General features: G+C 45.5%; 1 protein-coding gene across 1 annotated transcript in view; it reads right to left on the reverse strand.

Annotated features, from left to right (window-relative positions):
* RPS6KA6 (ribosomal protein S6 kinase A6) overlaps positions 1–21,526 on the reverse strand; it is a 95,440-nt gene that overhangs the window by 27,162 nt on the left and 46,752 nt on the right. The window contains exons 7-12 of the mRNA XM_056538918.1: positions 19,942–20,048; positions 19,619–19,656; positions 11,033–11,175; positions 9,455–9,525; positions 9,085–9,173; positions 1,835–1,899 (exon numbers count right to left, since the gene is read on the reverse strand). Coding sequence (XP_056394893.1) covers positions 1,835–1,899; positions 9,085–9,173; positions 9,455–9,525; positions 11,033–11,175; positions 19,619–19,656; positions 19,942–20,048 — 513 coding nt within the window. The remainder of the gene's footprint in view (positions 1–1,834; positions 1,900–9,084; positions 9,174–9,454; positions 9,526–11,032; positions 11,176–19,618; positions 19,657–19,941; positions 20,049–21,526) is intronic.

Genomic DNA, 21,526 nt, shown 5'->3' on the forward strand with positions numbered 1-21,526 from the left:
GATAGGCTGAAGCTCCATGTGACGTGCCGGGCTAACAGGAAGTAAGAAGAATACAGCCCGGGGACCGAACGCCTGTACCGGAGTGTACCGGAGCTCCAGGGGGCTCGTTGGCAGGTAAGATAAAGTGCGTTTTATTTTATTTTGCAGCCCGGACGGGATAAAATGAGAAAAGTGAGCACCGGAGTACTAGATCGCCGCTGTCAAAGCTGACAGCGGCGTCTAAAGGGATCTGTGAATGCTCCCTGGTGGGTGATGTATCGGGATATATCGCGATGTATCGTCACCTAGACGGTATCGCGATATATCGGGATATATCGAATCGCCACACTGGTATCGCGATTCGAATCTTATCGCCAAATTCTTGGCGATTCACACCCCTAATCTGGAGGTCCGCAGGTTGTAGACCACTGTCCTATACTTTACATTGCACGGATCCCTCAAAATACGATGGTTTGGACAAACGATGGTCAGTTTGGAACGGATTACCATCGTATGTTGAGGGACCACTGTAGAAGTAACTTACAAATCTGTTTAACTTTCTGGAGCCAGTTGATATATATATATATATATATATATAAAAAAAAAAAAAAGTTTTTTCCTGGAATACCCCTTTAACAATGGGAAGCTGCTGCACTATATTTTCTACAGCGGAAGTTTGGAACAGAATTCTGCTGCCAAGACGATGGCTGTGATCGACACTTATACAGTGTAACCACTCACCTCTGTGTGTTCAGGAAATGGTGTCAGTGAACGTATCCATACAATGAAAGAAAGCGAGCAAGGGTAAGAAATAGAAGCAAAAATGTGATGTACCGGCTGCAGAATGTTTATTTGTTGGGGCTCATTCACACAGCAGATTATCTGTCGAACATTCCATGCATGGCAGGCGCTGAGAACATAGATGGTTATGTATGTTAACTCTTCCTCCTGTACTCCAGCGGAAAACACAATTTTTGTAAATTTTTTTTTTTCAAATCAACTGGTGCCAGAAAGTTAAACAGATTTGTAAATTACTTCTATAAAAAAAATAAAAATCTTAACCCTTCCAGTACTTATCAGCTGCTGTATGTCCCACAGGAAGTTGTGTAGTTCCTTCCAGTCTGACCACAGTGCTCTCTGCTGCCACCTCTGTCCATGTCAGGAACTGTCCAGAGAAGGAGAGGTTTGCTATGGGAATTTGCTCCTGCTCTGGACAGAAGTGTCACCAGAGAGCACTGTGGTCAGACTGGAAAGAACTACACGACTTCCTGTGGAGTAATCAGCAGCTGATAAGTACTGGAAGGATTAAGATTTTTTTTAAATAGAAGTAATTTACAAATCTGTTTAACTTTCTGATGCCAGTTGGTTTTTAAATTAGAAAATTCAGCAGCGGAAAATTTGCCATGTGCATGGTACCGGAAAATCCCATTGAGACCAATGGGAGGCTGCTGCACCAGAATTTTCAAGCAGAATTTTTAGGTCATGTCTACACAGTGGAAAACGTGTGAAATATGCGCCAGAAAATACGGGCAAGCATTCCGCACATTTACTTGATGCGGCTGCAATGCATTTCTGAGCGGAATGCGCAGCAACACAGAAAATGTTCAATGCTTCTGCGGACACAGAAATCGAGATTTTTAGGGTGGAATCATCCACTGCGGAAATTCCACTTGGTGCACAGTGTAGTAGAATCCCAGTACAGCAGAATGTCTATGCGAAATATTCCGTCGTGTGAACATGGCCTAAAATTGGATTCCACTCGGAAATTTACTTGTATAAATGGGCCCCTACATTATACTGCTTATCCCAAAATGAACACAAAAAAAGTATCCAAACAGAAACCGAAGCAACTTACATTCCAGTCAATGGTAGCAAAAAACGGATGCCGTTTGATTTCTTCTACCCGGTCCAGGCCGGCCCCTGGGAACAAAGAAAGACAGACAATATCGGATCAGTCAGGGAGGGGCTAGGAGGGTGTTTGAGGAGGCGTGCCGGGCTGTGAAACTTCAGCAGCTTTGCTCCGCCTCTTTGACACTTGGCTAAGAAATAAAAAGGAGACATTTTTTGTGCTCATCGTAAAATCTCTTTCTCGTAGTCTTCATCGGGGGGGCACCTATACTGATGGGTATATGCTCTTGCCACTAGGAGGCGCTGACACTAGGGAAGAAAAAGTCGGCTCCTCCCTGGCAAGATATACCCGCCCAGTGGAAGTGAGAAATTCAGTTTTGTCACACAGCAGCAGGAGAAGCCAACAAAGAAACATGTCCGAAGGACCCTAGAAAAGAATCCCGGAGAAAAACCCAAGAACCGGAAGAGAGTATCCGGACAAAAATGAAAAATGGGTGGGTGCGGTGTCCCCCAATGAAGGCTACGAGAAAGAGATTTTATGGTGAGCACAAAAAAATCTCCTTTTCTCAGTCGCTCTTCATTGGGGGACATCTTACTGATAGGATGTACCAAAGCAGTACCCTAGGGTGGGAAGAACAACCACCAGAGAAAGGGAATCAATCCAGAGACTGAATCCACTCAACCGTAAGACCTGCGGACGAGATACCGGGCAGAGAGAGGCCCCCAAACTGAGCTCCCAGAAGAACCCTCGGCCACGGAGATGACTAGGACGCCAAATGACGAGACCATCCTATGAAGAGACAGATGAGCCGGAACCATCCAGGGAGGATGTAGGAAATCAACTCCAAGGAACACAGAACCAGACAGAGGGCTAGTCCGGCTGGGAACAAAAATGGAAACAGGAACAAGAGAAACCCATCCAGAGTCAACCAATTCATGAGAACATGGCGGAAGAAACGCTTCAAGAAACGATTCAAGAGAACATGGCGGAATGAAAAGGGGCATCCTGGAACACAGGAGCGACCAAAATGGGTATTGGAAGCTCCTGGGTCACCTGGAAGACTTATACATAAGAATAAACAGCTAAAAGGAGCATCCCGGAGCGGCCGACATGGGAAATGGAGGTTCCCTAGCTGCCTGAAGAAGGACACCTGTAGAGTCGGTAAAATCAACGTCCGCGAAACGCTCCGGGTGACAAAATTCTATGTCGAGACAAGAAGTGGGGTACAGAAAGACCGCCCCACAAAAGGGATTGCAGAGGAGACCATCACTAAGGCCCAAGGAACCAGGAGGGCCGACCCATAAAAGAAGGCCCGCCACATCATACTAGGATAGTGTCCAAGACAAGGCGACTAGCCGGACATGGACCCCAGTGGTCCAAGCAGACCAAAGCACTCCGAAGTAACATCCCGTCAGGACAGGAACGGAGTGGTAAAGTAAAGGGTACTCCAAAAGATCACAGTGTAGCGCAACGGACACTGACAAGGGGAAGAATGAAACACACCCCTCCAGGGAGATTGTACTGGGGGAGGAGGAGAGCAATGGCAGGACCCAAACAACAGACTGTGCTAGACCGGCTGTCATCGAGCCAGACAAGATTTCATAAACTCCTCCAATAGAGGAGAATGCCAAGTCTGCCTGAGCAGCAGTAGAGAACCAAGAAAAAGGAAGAGAGCCAGGCTGCAAGTGCGCACATCTGCTGACTGCTCTCAGCAAAAAGAATAAGGGCCCAACCAGGTACTCCACCTATATAGTGGAGGGGAAAACAAAGGGTGGGCGCGAGAAACTCCGACCAGGCCAAGCTCCCTGATCTCCGTCCTTCCTCTGGGAGGGGGATTGTCAAAGTGAGCCAGGCACTATAGGAGCAGGGAAATGCCGCCTGAAGGCAAGGGGACAAAGTACTGGGTGGACGTAGCCCCCAGGAACCTTGCAACAACGTATCGAGGTATGGAGGAGCCAATACGTGTCCCCAGAAAGATCGGAATTCTGGACACTGGTGTTGGGCGAAAGATACAAAGACGTGACTACAAATCCAAGAAGGAAGCGCACACACACACAGCAACCATAACGTTGGGAGGAACCACATAACGTGGTGAAACCCTTGACCAGATTGGAGACAACTGAGCCACCCTGGTCATTGTCTAAGGCAACAGGACTGGGGCCTGAGCCACCATGCACAGGAACCCAGGACAGATACCTGGAGGCAGAGGGGAGGGCTGAACTGACGGCATTGCCCCCTCAGGCACCATGTCAGAACAGAGGTGCTCAACTGCCGAAGACCTGTGGAAACAAGATCACAGGGAGGCCAGAGGCACACCCCACTGAAAAGAAGGGAAGGTGGGCTCTACGCAGGGACAGACATGGTTTCTGCACAATAGCAGTGGGGTACCAAGGATGCAGACGCCAAAGAAGCGACAGACATCCAGAAGTCCGGCAGCATGGAAGACAAGCTCAGCACCCAACGGTGTGTCCAACCATGCCCCTAGCAGACCAACGGGGCACCGAGAAGAAGGAACAGAGTGCAGCTGTCGGTGTGAAAGACCATGGAACCTGCAAAAAACACCCACACCCCATCTCCTAATGGTGCCACACACCAGGACTGCTGTCACAGACACAAGAGATGAAGTAGGTATGTGGGAAGGAAACATGCAGTCACAAGAGATGAAGGAGGTATGTGGGAAGGAAACATGCAGTCACAAGAGATGAAGGAGGTATGTGGGAAGGAAACATGCAGTCACAAGAGATGAAGGAGGTATGTGGGAAGGAAACATGCAGTCACAAGAGATGAAGGAGGTATGTGGGAAGGAAACATGCAGTCAGACAGGCATGGAAGGTCCCATGAACCCACGAGACACTCCGTTTGGAACTTCACATGGAAATCGAGTCACTGGTCAGCAGCTGCGGGAGTGGCAAGAATGGGGGAAGTCACAAGGCGGATGAGAAAACCATGCAGACACAGTCTGGATATCTGGTATAGGGACCATGACCACCCCGGTTCCTGCATTCAGAACCACACACCAAAAAAATGGTTACCAGCCTTCAGCCGAGAGAGCGGCAGGTAGGTAGAGAGGGACCTGGTAAGGGAGGAAACCCTTGTATCACTCGGAGCTACACCTTGGTAGTGAGTTACCGTAACTTCCGTCCACAGTGTGGGAAGTGAATGGTAGGTGACCCGACATAGTAGTAAACCATGTATACAACTGTCTGGCTGATTCCCGAACACATATGGTCTCACCTTCAATCCCTCCCAAGGAAAGTGAGTTACAGGAGTGTGGCCGAACTAACGGGTGCAGGGGATCCAGAATCCCAAGGACCTGAAGGGACCCTCATGCAGATTCCATACACCAGACGTGAGGTACGGGAAGCCTGACCATGCCCGCGGCAGCCCAGAGATGGGAGGCCGGCAACAGTCTGGTTAAACAAGTGCACCTCCAGGCGATGGCTAAAAGGGGACTGCCAGATCACTGTGCCCCCCTGTCGCCTATGGAAGGGCGGGGAGGTCTAGGAGCCATGGATAGTATCCCCGCTACCCTGGGCGATCGGGGGAGGCTGAGGAGCCTTGTATTGTATCCCCCGTTACCCCGAATAGGGTTCATAGGACACATTGGGTCACTTCTTCATACACCCTGCACAGCAGTGGGGTACCGAAACTCCAGCTGCAGATACACCAGCTGTGTGGTGAGGGACAGGCGGTGGAGGAAACCACACAGACTACTGTCTGGCTTACAGGAATTATCCATAGTAGACAATGGGTCACTCCTTCGGATACCTCGCACAGCAGTGGGGTACAGGAACTCCAGCCGTAGATTCATCAGCCGTGTGAGGAGTGACCAGTGGCGGTGGAAAACATGCAGACCACTGTGGTGCTTACTGGTATGGGTCCATAGTAGACAACAGGTCACTCCAGCGGACACCTCGCACTAACAGTGGGGGACCGGAGTGGCAGCCACGGACACGGCATCTGAGAGATGAGTGACAGGTGAGACTAGTCTGTCATAATGAGATCAGGTGCAGCCCATGCCCACGCAGGGACACTTCCATGGAGATCTCGCACTAGATGTGAGGATCCGGAGAACTAGCTATGGATGCTGCCGTCTGAGGAGAAGGGAATCATATTGTAAGAGACGCCAAGAACATCCCCTTGATGGGTGACTGGCGAACTTGACAGAGTGTCCTTAGCCTCTGTCAGGATGCAAAAACCCTACAAGGGTGCCTGAAGGAAATAAGGCGACCTCCCAATACTGTCCCTAGAAAAGGGACCCTGCAGATATTAAACTGAAAAACAGATGCGACAAACCAAGGCTGCAATAGTGAAAGGTTGCCACAAGGGGGAGCTCACAAGAAGCATTAAAAAGTAAAGGGTGCAATACCACTTGTGGCCACAAGAGGACGACAAACCCCAACAAATGGTCTAAGTGAACATTTTTTTATTTTTTTTTGAGGTAGCACAGCCTGTCGGAAAGGAGGGCGCGCTGGGGAAACACCGCTCCCGGAAATGGCCAACTACTGTAAGGGGCACGAGGGGCCCGAAGAAAACTGCCCCAAAGAAAACTAACAAGGGGGCAAGCTGCAGAGGGTCTCCGGCAGCAGAGAAGCGAACGCGGTCAGGACACTGCGCCTGGTCGCAGCTAAGAGCGGTAAAGCAGGCTGGTGTGCCCGCTCTGAAGATGCGGTCAGACGCGTGGGTCCAGAGCTGTAGGTCTCCGACCAGCCTAATGAAGAACGCGGCCAGGACACTGCGCCTGGCCGCAACATAATAGGAGGAAGTGGGCTGGAGAGCCCGCCCTGAGGACGCCACCCCGCACAGCAGTGGATGGCTACGTGGGACCGGAGACCCGCTGCCTGCAGCTGTCATCCTAATCATCCTAATAATAAAGATAATAAATAATAATAATAATAATAATAATAAAGGACGCGGCTGGCCGCAAAAGAGTAGAAAGCAGGTTTTTTGCTCCCCCACAGGGAAGTGGATAGCCGCGTGGGACCGGAGACTGACACTGGGGCAGCAGTAATGAATCTCTGGCTGAATGAAAAGGAAACGTGGCCAGTGCAGTGTGCCTGGCCGCAAGATAAGAGGACATGTTGGACCCAAAGAGGGGGAGGGCAGTCCCACCGGACCGTCCCTGCAAGAATGGCGCCAAAGGCCATGAGGGGTCCAGCCTAGCACAGCCACGTGGAATGGCGGCTGAGGAGCTGGGCACATGAGAGAAGGGGGACTCCTGGATGAGCAAGAGAGAGGGAAGGGTGTTGTAATACATACTCACCCACGGCTCCATCTTCTTATACTCACCCTGAAGTCTCAACCAGCTTATGGCCACACTGCATCATACCAGGCTAAGATAACGGGGCGAGCAGGGACAGTGGGGGACCCAGACCCGGGTACAACCTCCAGGCGCTGGCCATTGGCGAGAAGGGGTTAACAGGACATACTCTATGTCTGTGCCCCTTTTTCAAATATAGGGGAACAGGTAGCGCCATGCTCCTGAACCCCCAGCTGAAAAAGGAGATAAAAACCTAACTAAACATCCCTTACTAGAAAATAATAAAAAAGCCCAAGTCTAGGGAGCTCCCAGATCTGTGTCTGCCTCCTACTGACACTAGCTAAACATGATGACCTCACTTCCAGTGGGCGGGATTATCCTGCCAGGGAGGAGACTACTTATATTTCCCTAGTGTCAGCGCCTCCTAGTGGCAAGAGCATATACCATCAGTATAGGTGTCCCCCAATGAAGAGCGGCCCAGAAAAGGTGATTTTTTTTTTAAGTTAGTGAAGAAAATCAGCTCAAACTCTTCGTAGCCAGTACAGCTGACCGCTTCTCTTTATATTCCCTGGCATAAGCAGGATCTGATAGGCTCCAGATAATCAGATATTCTGGAGCCTAAGTCTATGGGAAAACCTTTAGTGAAGAGCACAGAAATATAGGCATTGAATTACATCAGTGTTTCCCAAACCTGTGTGCCTCCAGCTGTTGCAAAACTACAACTCCCAGCATGGTTTGCCTGATGATTCTCTTGCCTGGTGTCCTGTACCTTGTAGTCCTCCTACTTCTGACCTTGTCTTGCCTGACCCTTGTTTGTCTGTTTGTATTCCTTGTTGTCTTCCTGGTTTTGTTCTCTGGCCCTTATCATGTATATCAGTGTTTCCCAAACAGTGTGCCTACAGCTGTTGCAAAACTACAACTCCAAGCATGTCTGGCCTGACTCTTCTTTTGCCTGTCATCCTGTACCTTGTAGTCCTCCTAGTTCTGACCTTGTCTTGCCTGACCCCACTTGTTTGTCTGTTTGTATTCCTTACTGTCTTCCTGATTTTGTTTCCTTATACAGTGGTCCCTCAACATACGATGGTAATCCGTTCCAAATGGACCATCGTTTGTTGAAACCATCGCATGTTGAGGGATCCGTGCAATGTAAAGTATAGGACAGTGGTCTACAACCTGCGGACCTCCAGATGTTGCAAAACTACAACACCCAGCATGCCCGGACAGCCAACGGCTGTCCGGGCATGCTGGGAGTTGTAGTTTTGCAACATCTGGAGGTTCGCAGGTTGAAGACCACCGGTATAGGAGGTTATACAGTACTCACCTGTCCCCGCCGCTGCCCTGGATGTCGCCCTCCATTGCTGTCGCCGCATCTCCGGACCGTCTCTGCTGCGTCTCTTCATTGCCGTCATCACGTCGCTGCGCACGCCGCTCCTATTGGATGACAGGACGACGTGCGTGGTGATGACAACGACGGAGAGCGCCGGCGATCCCGAAGAGGACGGTCCGGCGCTCTCCGTCGTCGTCATCACCACCACGCACGTCGTCCTGTCATCCAATAGGAGCGGCGTGCGCAGCGACGTGATGACGGAAATGAAGAGACGCAGCAGAGACGGTACAGGTGAGTGACACACCACCCCAACCCCCCCCCCCCCCGGAGCACACGGGGCACCTTAAACGGCTATGCGTTGGCAGCTGTAGAAGTCTGTGCTGCCGGATAGCCGTTTAAGTGATGGCCCCAACATACAAAAGCATCGTATGTTGATGCTGCCTCTGAGAGTGATCGTATGTTGAAATGATCGTATGTCGGGGCCATCGTAGGTCGGGGGGGTCACTGTATAAAGCAGTGTATTTCAACCAGTGTGCCTCCAGCTGTTGCAAAGCTACAACTCCCAGTATGCCCAGACAGCCGCTGGGAGTTGTAGTTTTGCAACAGCTGGAGGCACCCTGGTAAGGACGTAGGGGCTGTGTACAAAAGCCGGGAACTCAGGGAACTCACCTAATCGGTTTAGAGGATTCCGCTTGAACAACATTCGGAGGAGACTTTGAGCTTCGGGGCTTAAAAACTGCGGCATCCCGAGCTTTGATCTGAGGAAAGGTCAAAAAGGTGAAAATGTACTTGAAAAGTTGTGTAAAAAAAATAAATAAAAAACAGGGAAGGAATGTTAAGGCAGCAGTGTGGGGTCAACTAATAGGTCATGCACAATTTATGGTTCTCTTTTCCTCTTTAGATACAAAATATTAAGAAATGTTTAGGCCATGTTCACACCTGCGTCATAACGTCCTTTGTTCTGATCAGTCACAAGAGCAGAACAATGAAGATAACGGCGCAGCTGGATCATTTACAGCGGCCCGAGGGGTTCACTTACTTCAGTATCATGTTCATCGTTTCGTTCCGATCTTTTCCTTGAAAGGGCAGCGTCCCCGTCAACATCTCAAACTGGAAGACATAAATAAGGCAAGAAGCTTTCCATTCAGAACGACTTAACCTCGCCGAGCTGCTACGGCAAAGTGATAAAGTCTCTTATTTTACGTCAAACAATAACAAAAATATAGAAATGATCTAAGTAGTAATCACAAATAATCACAATATCTACAGTGTATAAACAACACACTATTCATCTAATCTCCATATTATACTCAAGAGCTGTACTCACTATTCTGCTGGTGAGGTCTCTGTGTACATACATTACATTACTTATCCTGTACTGATCCTGAGTTATATCCTGTATTATACTCCAGAGCTGTACTCACTATTCTGCTGGTGAGGTCACTGTGTACATACATTACATTACTTATCCTGTACTGATCCTGAGTTATATCCTGTATTATACTCCAGAGCTGTACTCACTATTCTGCTGGTAAGGTCACTGTGTACATACATTACATAACTTATCCTGTACTGATCCTGAGTTAAATCCTGTATTATACTCCAGAGCTGTACTCACTATTCTGCTGGTGAGGTCACTGTGTACATACATTACATTACTTATCCTGTACTGATCCTGAGTTATATCCTGCATTATACTCCAGAGCTGTACTCACCATTCTGCTGGTGAGGTCACTGTGTACATACATTACATTACTTATCCTGTACTGATCCTGAGTTATATCCTGCATTATACTCCAGAGCTGTACTCACCATTCTGCTGGTGAGGTCACTGTGTACATACATTACATTACTTATCCTGTACTGATCCTGAGTTATATCCTGTATTATACTCCAGAGCTGTACTCACTATTCTGCTGGTGAGGTCACTGTGTACATACATTACATTACTTATCCTGTACTGATCCTGAGTTATATCCTGTATTATACTCCAGAGCTGTACTCACTATTCTGCTGGTGAGGTCACTGTGTACATACATTACATTACTTATCCTGTACTGATCCTGAGTTATATCCTGTATTATACACCAGAGCTGTACTCACTATTCTGCTGGTGGGGGTCACTGTGTATATACATTACATTACTTATCCTGTACTGATCCTGAGTTATATCCTGTATTATACTCCAGAGCTGTACTCACTATTCTGCTGGTGAGGTCACTGTGTACATACATTACATTACTTATCCTGTACTGATCCGGAGTTATATCCTGTATTATACTCCAGAGCTGTACTCACTATTCTGCTGGTGAGGTCTCTGTGTACATACATTACATTACTTATCCTGTACTGATCCTGAGTTATATCCTTTATTATACTCCAGAGCTGTACTCACTATTCACAGTGTATTATACTTCACATCCCTTAGATTTGCTATGGACAATGTCTCATTAGTTTACATCAGTGTTTTCCAAACAATGCGTCTCCAGCTGTTGCAAAACTACAACTCCCAGCATGCCCGGACAGCCTTTGGCTGTCCGGGCATGCTGGGAGTTGTAGTTTTGCAACAGCTAGAGACACACCAGTTGGAAAACACTGTGTTACATAGTGAACTTACCATAAGGACACCAAAGGACCACCAGTCAGCGCTCTGCGTGTGGCCTCGTCGATTGACCACTTCGGGGGCCATGTACTCCACAGTACCACAGAAGGAGTACGCCTTCTTTTCATGGTCCACCGATTCTTTGCTGAGCCCAAAATCTGGAAAAAAAAAGAAATGGAAAAGTGCCCCCTACAGAAACATTTCCGGGTCCTGACCCAACCCCACGGACACTGATCACACACCCCTACGAGCAGCGTGGAATGGAAGGAGCCGACACTGCCTCCGACAAACACAAGGGGGCGACATCTTCCATCTGGCCTTATAAGGCCGTGTTCACACCACAATGGACGCCAGTTCTGTTGTTATAACTTTGTATCTAATAGAAGGATGATTGGCCGAACCGGATTGGCATCAATGTTAAAGATCAGATTGCCCAATGGAGGCCATATCTCTGAGGCTTTGGTGAACTCCATCTTGGATGTCCATCTCCAGCTTTTTGTTGCAGTTAAAGGGGTACTCCCGTGGAAAACTTTTTTTATTTTATTTTTTTTAAATCAACTGCTGCCAGAAAGTTAAACAGATTTGTAAATTACTTCTATTAAAAAATCTTAATCCTTCCAGTACTTTTTAAGGGCTGTATACTAAAGAGAAATCCAAAAAAGAAAAGCATTTCCTCTGATGTCATGACCACAGTGCTCTCTGCTGACCTCTGCTGTCCATTTTAGGAACTGTCCAGGGCAGGAGAAAATCCCCATAGCAAACATATGCTGCTCTGGACAGTTCCTAAAATGGACAGCAGAGGTCAACAGAGAGCACTGTGGTCATGACATCAGAGGAAATGCATTTCTTTTTTGGATTTCTCTTTAGTATACAGCCCCTAAAAAGTACTGGAAGGATTAAGATTTTTTTATAGAAGTGATTTAAAAATCTGTTTAACTTTCTGGCACCAGTTGATTTAAAAAAAAAAAAATGTTTTTCACGGGAGTACCCCTTTAACGGGTGTGAACAAGGCCTGAGATATTTGTATTTTTAAGCTGCATTGAAAGGGGTACGCTGGTGGAAAACATTTTATTTTATTTTTTTAAATCAACTGGTGCCAGAAAGTTAAACAGATTTGTAAATTACTTCTAGAAAAAAAATCTTAATCCCTCCAGTACTTATCAGCTGCTGTATACTACAGAGGAAGTTCTTTTTTAATTTCCTTTCTGTCTGACCACAGTGCTCTCTGCTGGCACCTCTGTCCATTTTAGGAATTTGCTTCTACTCTGGACAGTTCCTAAAATGGACAGAGGTGTCAGCAGAGAGCACTTCGGTCAGACAGAAAGGAAGTTAAAAAAGAAAAGAACTCTCTGTGGATCATACAGCAGCTGATAATTACTGGAAGGATTAAGATTTTTTAATAGAAGTAATATACAAATCTGTTTAACTTACTGGCACCAGTTGATTTAAAAAAAAATAAAATAAAATAAAAGTTTTTCAGTGGAGTACCCCTTTAAGTTCACACATAAAACAAGACACGAAAAGATGAACATGGCAACAAATGTGTCAAATGCCGAAAAGGTGCGTGAAAATTAAAGGGGTACTCCACTGGAAAACATTTTCTTTTAAATTTCTTTTAAATCAACTGGTGCGAGAAAGTTAAAGGGGTATTCCAGGCAAAACCTTTTTTATATATATCATCTGGCTCCGAAAAGTTAAACAGATTTGTAAATTACTTCTATTAAAAAATCTTAATCCTTCCAATAGTTATTAGCTTCTGAAGTTTTCTGTCTAACTGCTCAATGATGATGTCACGTCCCGGGAGCTGTGCATGATGGGAAAATATCCCCATAGGAACTGCACAGCTCCCGGGACATGAGTCATCAGAAAGCAGTTAGACAGAAAACAACAACTCAACTTCAGAAGCTAATAACTATTGGAAGGATTAAGATTTTTTAATAGAAGTAATTTACAAATCTGTTTAACTTTCCGGAGCCAGTTGATATATATATAAAAAAAAGTTTTGGCCTGGAATACCCCTTTAAACAGATTTGTAAATTACTTCTATTAAAAAATCTTAACTCTTCCAGTACTTATCAGCTTCTGTATACTACAAAGGAAGTTTTTTTTTTTTTTTTTTTTTTTTTTATTTCCTTTCTGTCTGACCACAGTGCTCTCTGCTGACACCTCTGTCCATGTCAGGAACTGTCCAGAGCAGGAGAGGTTTGCTATGGGGATTTACTTGTACTCTGGACAGTTCCTAAAATGGACAGAGGTGTCAGCAGAGAGCACTGTGGTCAGGCAGAAAGGAAATTCAAAAAGAAAAGATCTTCCTGTGGAGCATATAAAAGCTGATAAGTACTGGAAGGATTAAGAATTATCTGTTTAACTTTCTGTCACCAGTTGATTTAAAAAAAATGTTTTCCAGCAGAGTACCCCTTTAAAGGAGTACTCCACCTATCTAATGTAAATAAAGCTTCATCAGAGTCTGAAAATTTATTTGGGAAATGAACGACCTTGATCCAAGACTAAAACAATGTAAAAAACCAAAATAGTGAAGACATGTGGCCCGAACTCTTTGGGGGAAAGAAACAGATCCCAAAAATACAAAGTCTATTAGGACAAGTTATAATCTTAGACGACCATGACCTTGTATATACATAAAACAGGAAAACCCTAGATCCTACAATACATTCGGAAAGTTTTCAGACCTTTAAACTTTTTTTTTTTGTTACATTGCTTTAAATAAATAAACAAATCAAACCGAGCATGTTGGGAGTCGTAGCTTTACAAGAGCTGGAGGCACACTGGTTAGAGAACACTGCTATAAATAATTGCATTGTACCCTGATGATCCCAGTACCATCTGGGTGAAACATGTTGGGATGTAGTTTTTCAAAAGCTGGAGGCACCCAGGTTGAGAAACACCATTCTAGACATTAAAGGGGTACTCCTGTGGGAAACTTTTTTTTAAATCAATTGGTGCCAGAAAGTTAAAGAGATTTGTAAATCACTTCTATTAAAAAATCGTAATCCTTCCAGTACTTTTTAGGGGCTGTATACTAAAGAGAAATCCAAAACATAAATGCATTTCCTCTGATGTCATGACCACAGTGCTCTCTGCTGACCTCTGCTGACCATTTTAGGAACTGTCCAGAGCAGGAGAAAATCTCCATAGCAAACATGCTGCTCTGGACAGTTCCTAAAATGGTCTGCAGAGGTCCACAGAGAGCACTGTGATCATGACTAGAGATGAGCGAACTTACAGTAAATTCGATTCGTCACAAACTTCTCGGCTCGGCAGTTGATGACTTATCCTGCATAAATTAGTTCAGCTTTCCGGTGGGCTGGAAAAGGTGGATACATTGCTAGGAAAGAGTCTCCTAGGACTGTATCCACCTTTTCCAGCCCACGGGAGCACCGGAAAGCTTAACTAATTTACGCAGGATAAGTCATCAACTGCCGAGCCGAGAAGTTCGTGACAAATCGAATTTACTGTAAATTCGCTCATCTCTAGTCATGACATCAGAGAAAATGCATTTCTTTTTTGGATTTCTCTTTAGTATACAGCCCCTAAAAAGTACTGGAAGGATTAAGATTTTTTAATAGAAGTGATTTACAAATCTGTTTAACTTTCTAACTTGCATTAGCTGAATGGACAAGACACAGTCCTGTCTATATAAGGTCTCACAGCTGACAATGTATATCAGAGCAAACACCAAGACATGAGGGGGAAAGAACTGCCCATAGCGCTCGGACACAGTCCTGTCTATATAAGGTCTCACAGCTGACAATGTATATCAGAGCAAACACCAAGCCATGAGGGGTAAAGAACTGCCCATAGAGCTCGGACACAGTCCTGTCTATATAAGGTCTCACAGCTGACAATGTATATCAGAGCAAACACCAAGCCATGAGGGGTAAAGAACTGCCCATAGAGCTCGGACACAGTCCTGTCTATATAAGGTCTCACAGCTGACAATGTATATCAGAGCAAACACCAAGCCATGAGGGGTAAAGAACTGCCCATAGAGCTCGGACACAGCCCTGTCTATATAAGGTCTCACAGCTGACAATGTATATCAGAGCAAACACCAAGACATGAGGGGTAAAGAACTGCCTGTAGAGCTAAGACACAGTCCTGTCTATATAAGATCTCACAGCTGACAATGTATATCAGAGCGAACACCAAGCTATGAGGTGGAAAGAACTGCCTGAGGAGCTCAGACACAGTCCTGTCTATATAAGGTCTCACAGCTGACAATGTATTTCAGAGCAAACACCAAGACATGAGGGGGAAAGAACTGCCTGTAGAGCTCAGACACAGTCCTGTCTATATAAGGTCTCACAGCTGACAATGTATATCAGAGCAAACACCAAGACATGAGGGGTAAAGGACTGCCTGTAGAGCTAAGACACAGTCCTGTCTATATAAGGTCTCACAGCTGACAATGTATATCAGAGCAAACACCAAGACATGAGGGGTAAAGAACTGCCTGTAGAGCTAAGACACAGTCCTGTCTATATAAGATCTCACAGCTGACAATGTATATCAGAGCGAACACCAAGCTATGAGGTGGAAAGAACTGCCTGAGGAGCTCAGAGACAGCCCTGTCTATATAAGGTCTCACAGCTGACAATGTATTTCAGAGCAAACACCAAGACATGAGGGGGAAAGAACTGCCTGTAGAGCTCAGACACAGTCCTGTCTATATAAGGTCTCACAGCTGACAATGTATATCAGAGCAAACACCAAGCCATGAGGGGGAAAGAACTGCCTGAGGAGCTCAGAGACAGCCCTGTCTATATAAGGTCTCACAGCTGACAATGTATATCAGAGCAAACACCAAGACATGAGGGGGAAAGAACTGCCTGTAGAGCTCAGACACAGTCCTGTCTATATAAGGTCTCACAGCTGACAATGTATATCAGAACAAACACCAAGCTATGAGGGGTAAAGAACTGCCTGTAGAGCTCAGACACAGCCTGGTCTATATAAGATCTCACAGCTGACAATGTATATCAGAGCAAACACCAAGACATGAGGGGTAAAGAACTGCCCATAGAGCTCGGACACAGTCCTGTCTATATAAGGTCTCACAGCTGACAATGTATATCAGAGCAAACACCAAGACATGAGGGGAAAGAACTGCCTGTAGAGCTCGGACACAGTCCTGTCTATAGAAGGTCTCACAGCTGACAATGTATATCAGAGCAAACACCAAGACATGAGGGGAAAGAACTGCCTGTAGAGCTCAGACACAGTCCTGTCTATATAAGGTCTCACAGCTGACAATGTATATCAGAGCAAACACCAAGACATGAGGGGAAAGAACTGCCTGTAGAGCTCAGACACAGTCCTGTCTATATAAGGTCTCACAGCTGACAATGTATATCAGAACAAACACCAAGCTATGAGGGGTAAAGAACTGCCTGTAGAGCTAAGACACAGTCCTGTCTATATAAGGTCTCACAGCTGACAATGTATATCAGAGCAAACACCAAGACATGAGGGGGAAAGAACTGCCTGTAGAGCTCGGACACAGTCCTGTCTATATAAGGTCTCACAGCTGACAATGTATATCAGAGCAAACACCAAGACATGAGGGGGAAAGAACTGCCTGTAGAGCTCAGACACAGTCCTGTCTATATAAGGTCTCACAGCTGACAATGTATATCAGAACAAACACCAAGCTATGAGGGGTAAAGAACTGCCTGTAGAGCTAAGACACAGTCCTGTCTATATAAGGTCTCACAGCTGACAATGTATATCAGAGCAAACACCAAGACATAAGGGGGAAAGAACTGCCTGTAGAGCTAAGACACAGTCCTGTCTATATAAGGTCTCACAGCTGACAATGTATATCAGAGCAAACACCAAGACATGAGGGGGAAAGAACTGCCTGTAGAGCTAAGACACAGTCCTGTCTATATAAGGTCTCACAGCTGACAATGTATATCAGAGCAAACACCAAGACATGAGGGGTAAAGAACTGCCTGTAGAGCTAAGACACAGTCCTGTCTATATAAGGTCTCACAGCTGACAATGTATATCAGAGCAAACACCAAGCCATGAGGGGGAAAGAACTGCCTGTAGAGCTAAGACACAGTCCTGTCTATATAAGGTCTCACAGCTGACAATGTATATCAGAGCAAACACCAAGCCATGAGGGGTAAAGAACTGCCTGTAGAGCTCAGACACAGTCCTGTCTATATAAGGTCTCACAGCTGACAATGTATATCAGAGCAAACACCAAGCCATGAGGGGTAAAGAACTGCCCATAGAGCTCGGACACAGTCCTGTCTATATAAGGTCTCACAGCTGACAATGTATATCAGAGCAAACACCAAGCCATGAGGGGTAAAGAACTGCCCATAGAGCTTGGACACAGCCCTGTCTATATAAGATCTCACAGCTGACAATGTATATCAGAACAAACACCAAGCTATGAGGGGTAAAGAACTGCCTGTAGAGCTCAGACACAGTCCTGTCTATATAAGGTCTCACAGCTGACAATGTATATCAGAGCAAACACCAAGCCATGAGGGGGAAAGAACTGCCCATAGAGCTCAGACACAGCCCTGTCTATATAAGGTCTCACAGCTGACAATGTATATCAGAGCAAACACCAAGCCATGAGGGGTAAAGAACTGCCCATAGAGCTCGGACACAGCCCTGTCTATATAAGATCTCACAGCTGACAATGTATATCAGAGCAAACACCAAGCTATGAGGGGGAAAGAACTGCCCATAGAGCTCGGACACAGCCCTGTCTATATAAGATCTCACAGCTAACAATGTATATCAGAGCAAACACCAAGCTATGAGGGGGAAAGAACTGCCCATAGAGCTCGGACACAGCCCTGTCTATATAAGATCTCACAGCTGACAATGTATATCAGAGCAAACACCAAGCTATGAGGGGGAAAGAACTGACCATAGAGCTCGGACACAGCCCTGTCTATATAAGGTCTCACAGCTAACAATGTATATCAGAGCAAACACCAAGCTATGAGGGGGAAAGAACTGCCCATAGAGCTCGGACACAGTCCTGTCTATATAAGGTCTCACAGCTGACAATATATATCAGAGCAAACACCAAGACATGAGGGGGAAAGAACTGCCTGTAGAGCTCAGACACAGTCCTGTCTATATAAGGTCTCACAGCTGACAATATATATCAGAGCAAACACCAAGACATGAGGCGGAAAGAACTGCCCATAGAGCTCGGACACAGTCCTGTCTATATAAGGTCTCACAGCTGACAATGTATATCAGAGCAAACACCAAGCTATGAGGGGGAAAGAACTGCCTGTAGAGCTCAGAGACAGCCCTGTCTATATAAGGTCTCACAGCTGACAATGTATATCAGAGCAAACACCAAGACATGAGGGGGAAAGAACTGCCCATAGAGCTCGGACACAGCCCTGTCTATATAAGGTCTCACAGCTGATAATATATATCAGAGCAAACACCAAGCTATGAGAATAAAGAACTGCCTGTAGAGCTCAGAGACAGCCCTGTCTATATAAGGTTTCACAGCTGACAATGTATATCAGAGCAAACATCAAGACATGAGGAGGAAAGAACTGCCTGTAGAGCTCAGACACAGTCCTGTCTATATAAGGTCTCATAGCTGACAATGTATATCAGAGCAAACACTAAACCATGAGGCTGAAAGAACTGCCCATAGAGCTCGGACACAGTCCTGTCTATATAAGGTCTCACAGCTGACAATGTATATCAGAACAAACACCAAGCCATGAGGGGGAAAGAACTGCCTGTAGAGCTCAGACACAGCCCTGTCTATATAAGGTCTCACAGCTGACAATGTATATCAGAGCAAACAGAGGGGAGGGGGGGGGGGGGGGAGTTGAATGTTTTGTTATTTGAGCACAAGAAGCAACATAAGAAAATAAGTGAAAGGGTCTGAAGACTTATCGAACATATTGTATGTGCTGGACCCTGCTACATGATCAGCAGAAAGTATTGAGGAGAAGAGGTGGCCAAAAAGCCAGACATGTGCCTCTCAATAATAACGCTAAGGCTTATAGGGGTACTCCGGTGGAAACTTTTTTTTTTTTTTAATCAACTGGTGCCAGAAAGTTAAAACAGATTTGTATATTCCCTCCATTAAAAAAATCTTAACCCTTTCATTACTTATCAGCTGCCATATACTACAGAGGAAGTTGTGTAGTTCTTTCCAGTCTGACCACAGTGCTCTCTGCTGACACCTCTGTCCGTGTCAGGAACTGTCCAGAGGAGGAGAAAATCACTAGAGAAAACCTCTCCTGCTCTGGACAGTTCCTGACACGGACAGAGGTGTCAGCAGAGAGCACTGTGGTCAGACTGGAAAGAACTACACAACTTCCTCTGTAGTATACGGCAGCAGATAAGTAATGAAAGGGTTAAGATTTTTTAATAGAAGTAATTTACAAATCTGTTTAACTTTCTGGCACCAGTTGATTTAAAAAAAAAAATTTAAAAATTCCACCGGAGTATGTATATATATATATATATATATATATATATATATATATATACACACACATACACACACACACATACACACACACAAATGTGATGAAAGAAAAATGCTCCTGCTGGAGAATCGCCACCTACCTGTTAACTTGATATGTCCTGCTTCATCAAGCAAAATGCTGAAAATTAAAATGTACGTTCACCAATACACATAACGGGATTCGGAAGAGAAGGTCACATAGAAGTAAGAATAAAATAAGACAAAATGTAACAAAGAGGAGACTTCAGTGTAAATAAAAAAAAATAAATAAAAGCTATGAATTAATCCAAGGCATCTCAGTACCCAAAGTACCAGAGGGTGAAACTGTACATAATGCATGCAAAGATGGAGCTGATGCTCTCAGGATACAGACAAAAGAGGGGACAGAAAATGTGAAAAAAAAGTTTAGGAGGTTTTACTTTACTTTTCTGGCTTTAGGTCTCTGTAGACGATTCCCAGGCTGTGCAGGTGATCCAGTGCCAGGGCCAGCTCTGCCAAGTAGAACTTCACATCTTCCTCTGTAAACATAACCTAATAAGAACTGTATAGATTTACTTTATATTCTAGCAGCAAAGTCACCTGAGAGCAAGAAAACATCCCCTAGATTAGATAAGAACTTCCCCACCCGTTCAAACAACTCAATCCAGGCTAAAGCAATACTATAACCAAGTGTTTCCCAAACAGTGAGCCTCCAGCTGTTGCAAAACTACAACTCTCAGCATGCCCAGACAGCCAAAGGCTGTCTGGGCATGCTAGGAGTTGGTTTTGCACATCTGGAGGCTCCCTGCTTGGGAAAGACTGCTATAAAAATGTGCATTGTCCCCTGATGATACCGGCACCATCTGGGTAAAACATGTTGGGAAGTTTCCATTCTGTACATGATTATGATTATTATACCTTTACCTTGCTAGTTGTGGTTTTACGACAGCTGGAGGCACACTGGTTAGGAAACACTGCTATAACTAATTGCATTGTCCCCTGATGATACCGTCACCATCTGGGTAAAACATGTTGGGATGTTTCCATTCTGTACATGATTATGATGATTATACCTTTACCTTGCTAGTTGTGGTTTTACGACAGCTGGAGGCACACTGGTTAGGAAACACTGCTATAACTAATTGCATTGTTACCTGATGACCCCGGCACCATCCAGGTGAAACACGTTCTGTACATGGTTCTGATTATTTTACATTGCTAGATTTAGTTTTACAACAGCTGGAGACACACTGGCTAGGAAACAATGCTCCGGGTAAAACACGTTGGGATGTTTTTGTTCTGTACATGGTTCTGATTATTTAGCCTGTACTCTGCTAGTTGTAGATTTCCAACAGATGGCGGCACTCTGGTTGGAAAACCCTGCTATACCTTATTGCAACATCTCCTGATGATCCCAACACCATCTGGGTGAAACACGTTGGGATGTTTCCATTCTATACATGGTTATGATTATTTTACCTGTACCTTGCTAGTTGTGGTTTTACAACAGCTGAAGGCACACTGGAAAGAAAAACTGCTGTAACTAATTGCACTCCTCCTGTCCGTGTCTCCTGATGACACCGGCACCAGCTGGGTGAAACACGTTGGGATGTTTTTGTTCTGTACATGGTTCTGAATATTTGACCTGTACCTGTAGATTTGCAACAGCTGTCGGCACACTGGTTGGCTAACACTGCTATACTTTATTGCATTGTCCCCTGAGGATCCCAACACCATCTGGGTAAAACACGTTGGGATGCTTCCTTTCTGTACATGGTTATTATTTTAACTGTACCTCGCTGGTTGTAGTTTTACAGCAGCTGGAGGCACATGGCTTGGGAAACACTGCTATAACCTCACCCCTGCAATCTGTTAACCGCATGCAGCAACGCAGGGAGCACCAAGTCATAAAACACATCATGTTGCGATGGTTAAATGTCCAAGCCGCTGCTGCTGCTACGGTGACAGCCTCGCGCTTCGACTCCAGTGCTTTCTTCTATAAAGGTCGTTAACACAAAGTTATGATTCAT

This window comes from Hyla sarda, chromosome 9 (assembly GCF_029499605.1).
Source record: "Hyla sarda isolate aHylSar1 chromosome 9, aHylSar1.hap1, whole genome shotgun sequence".
NCBI lineage: Eukaryota > Metazoa > Chordata > Amphibia > Anura > Hylidae > Hyla > Hyla sarda.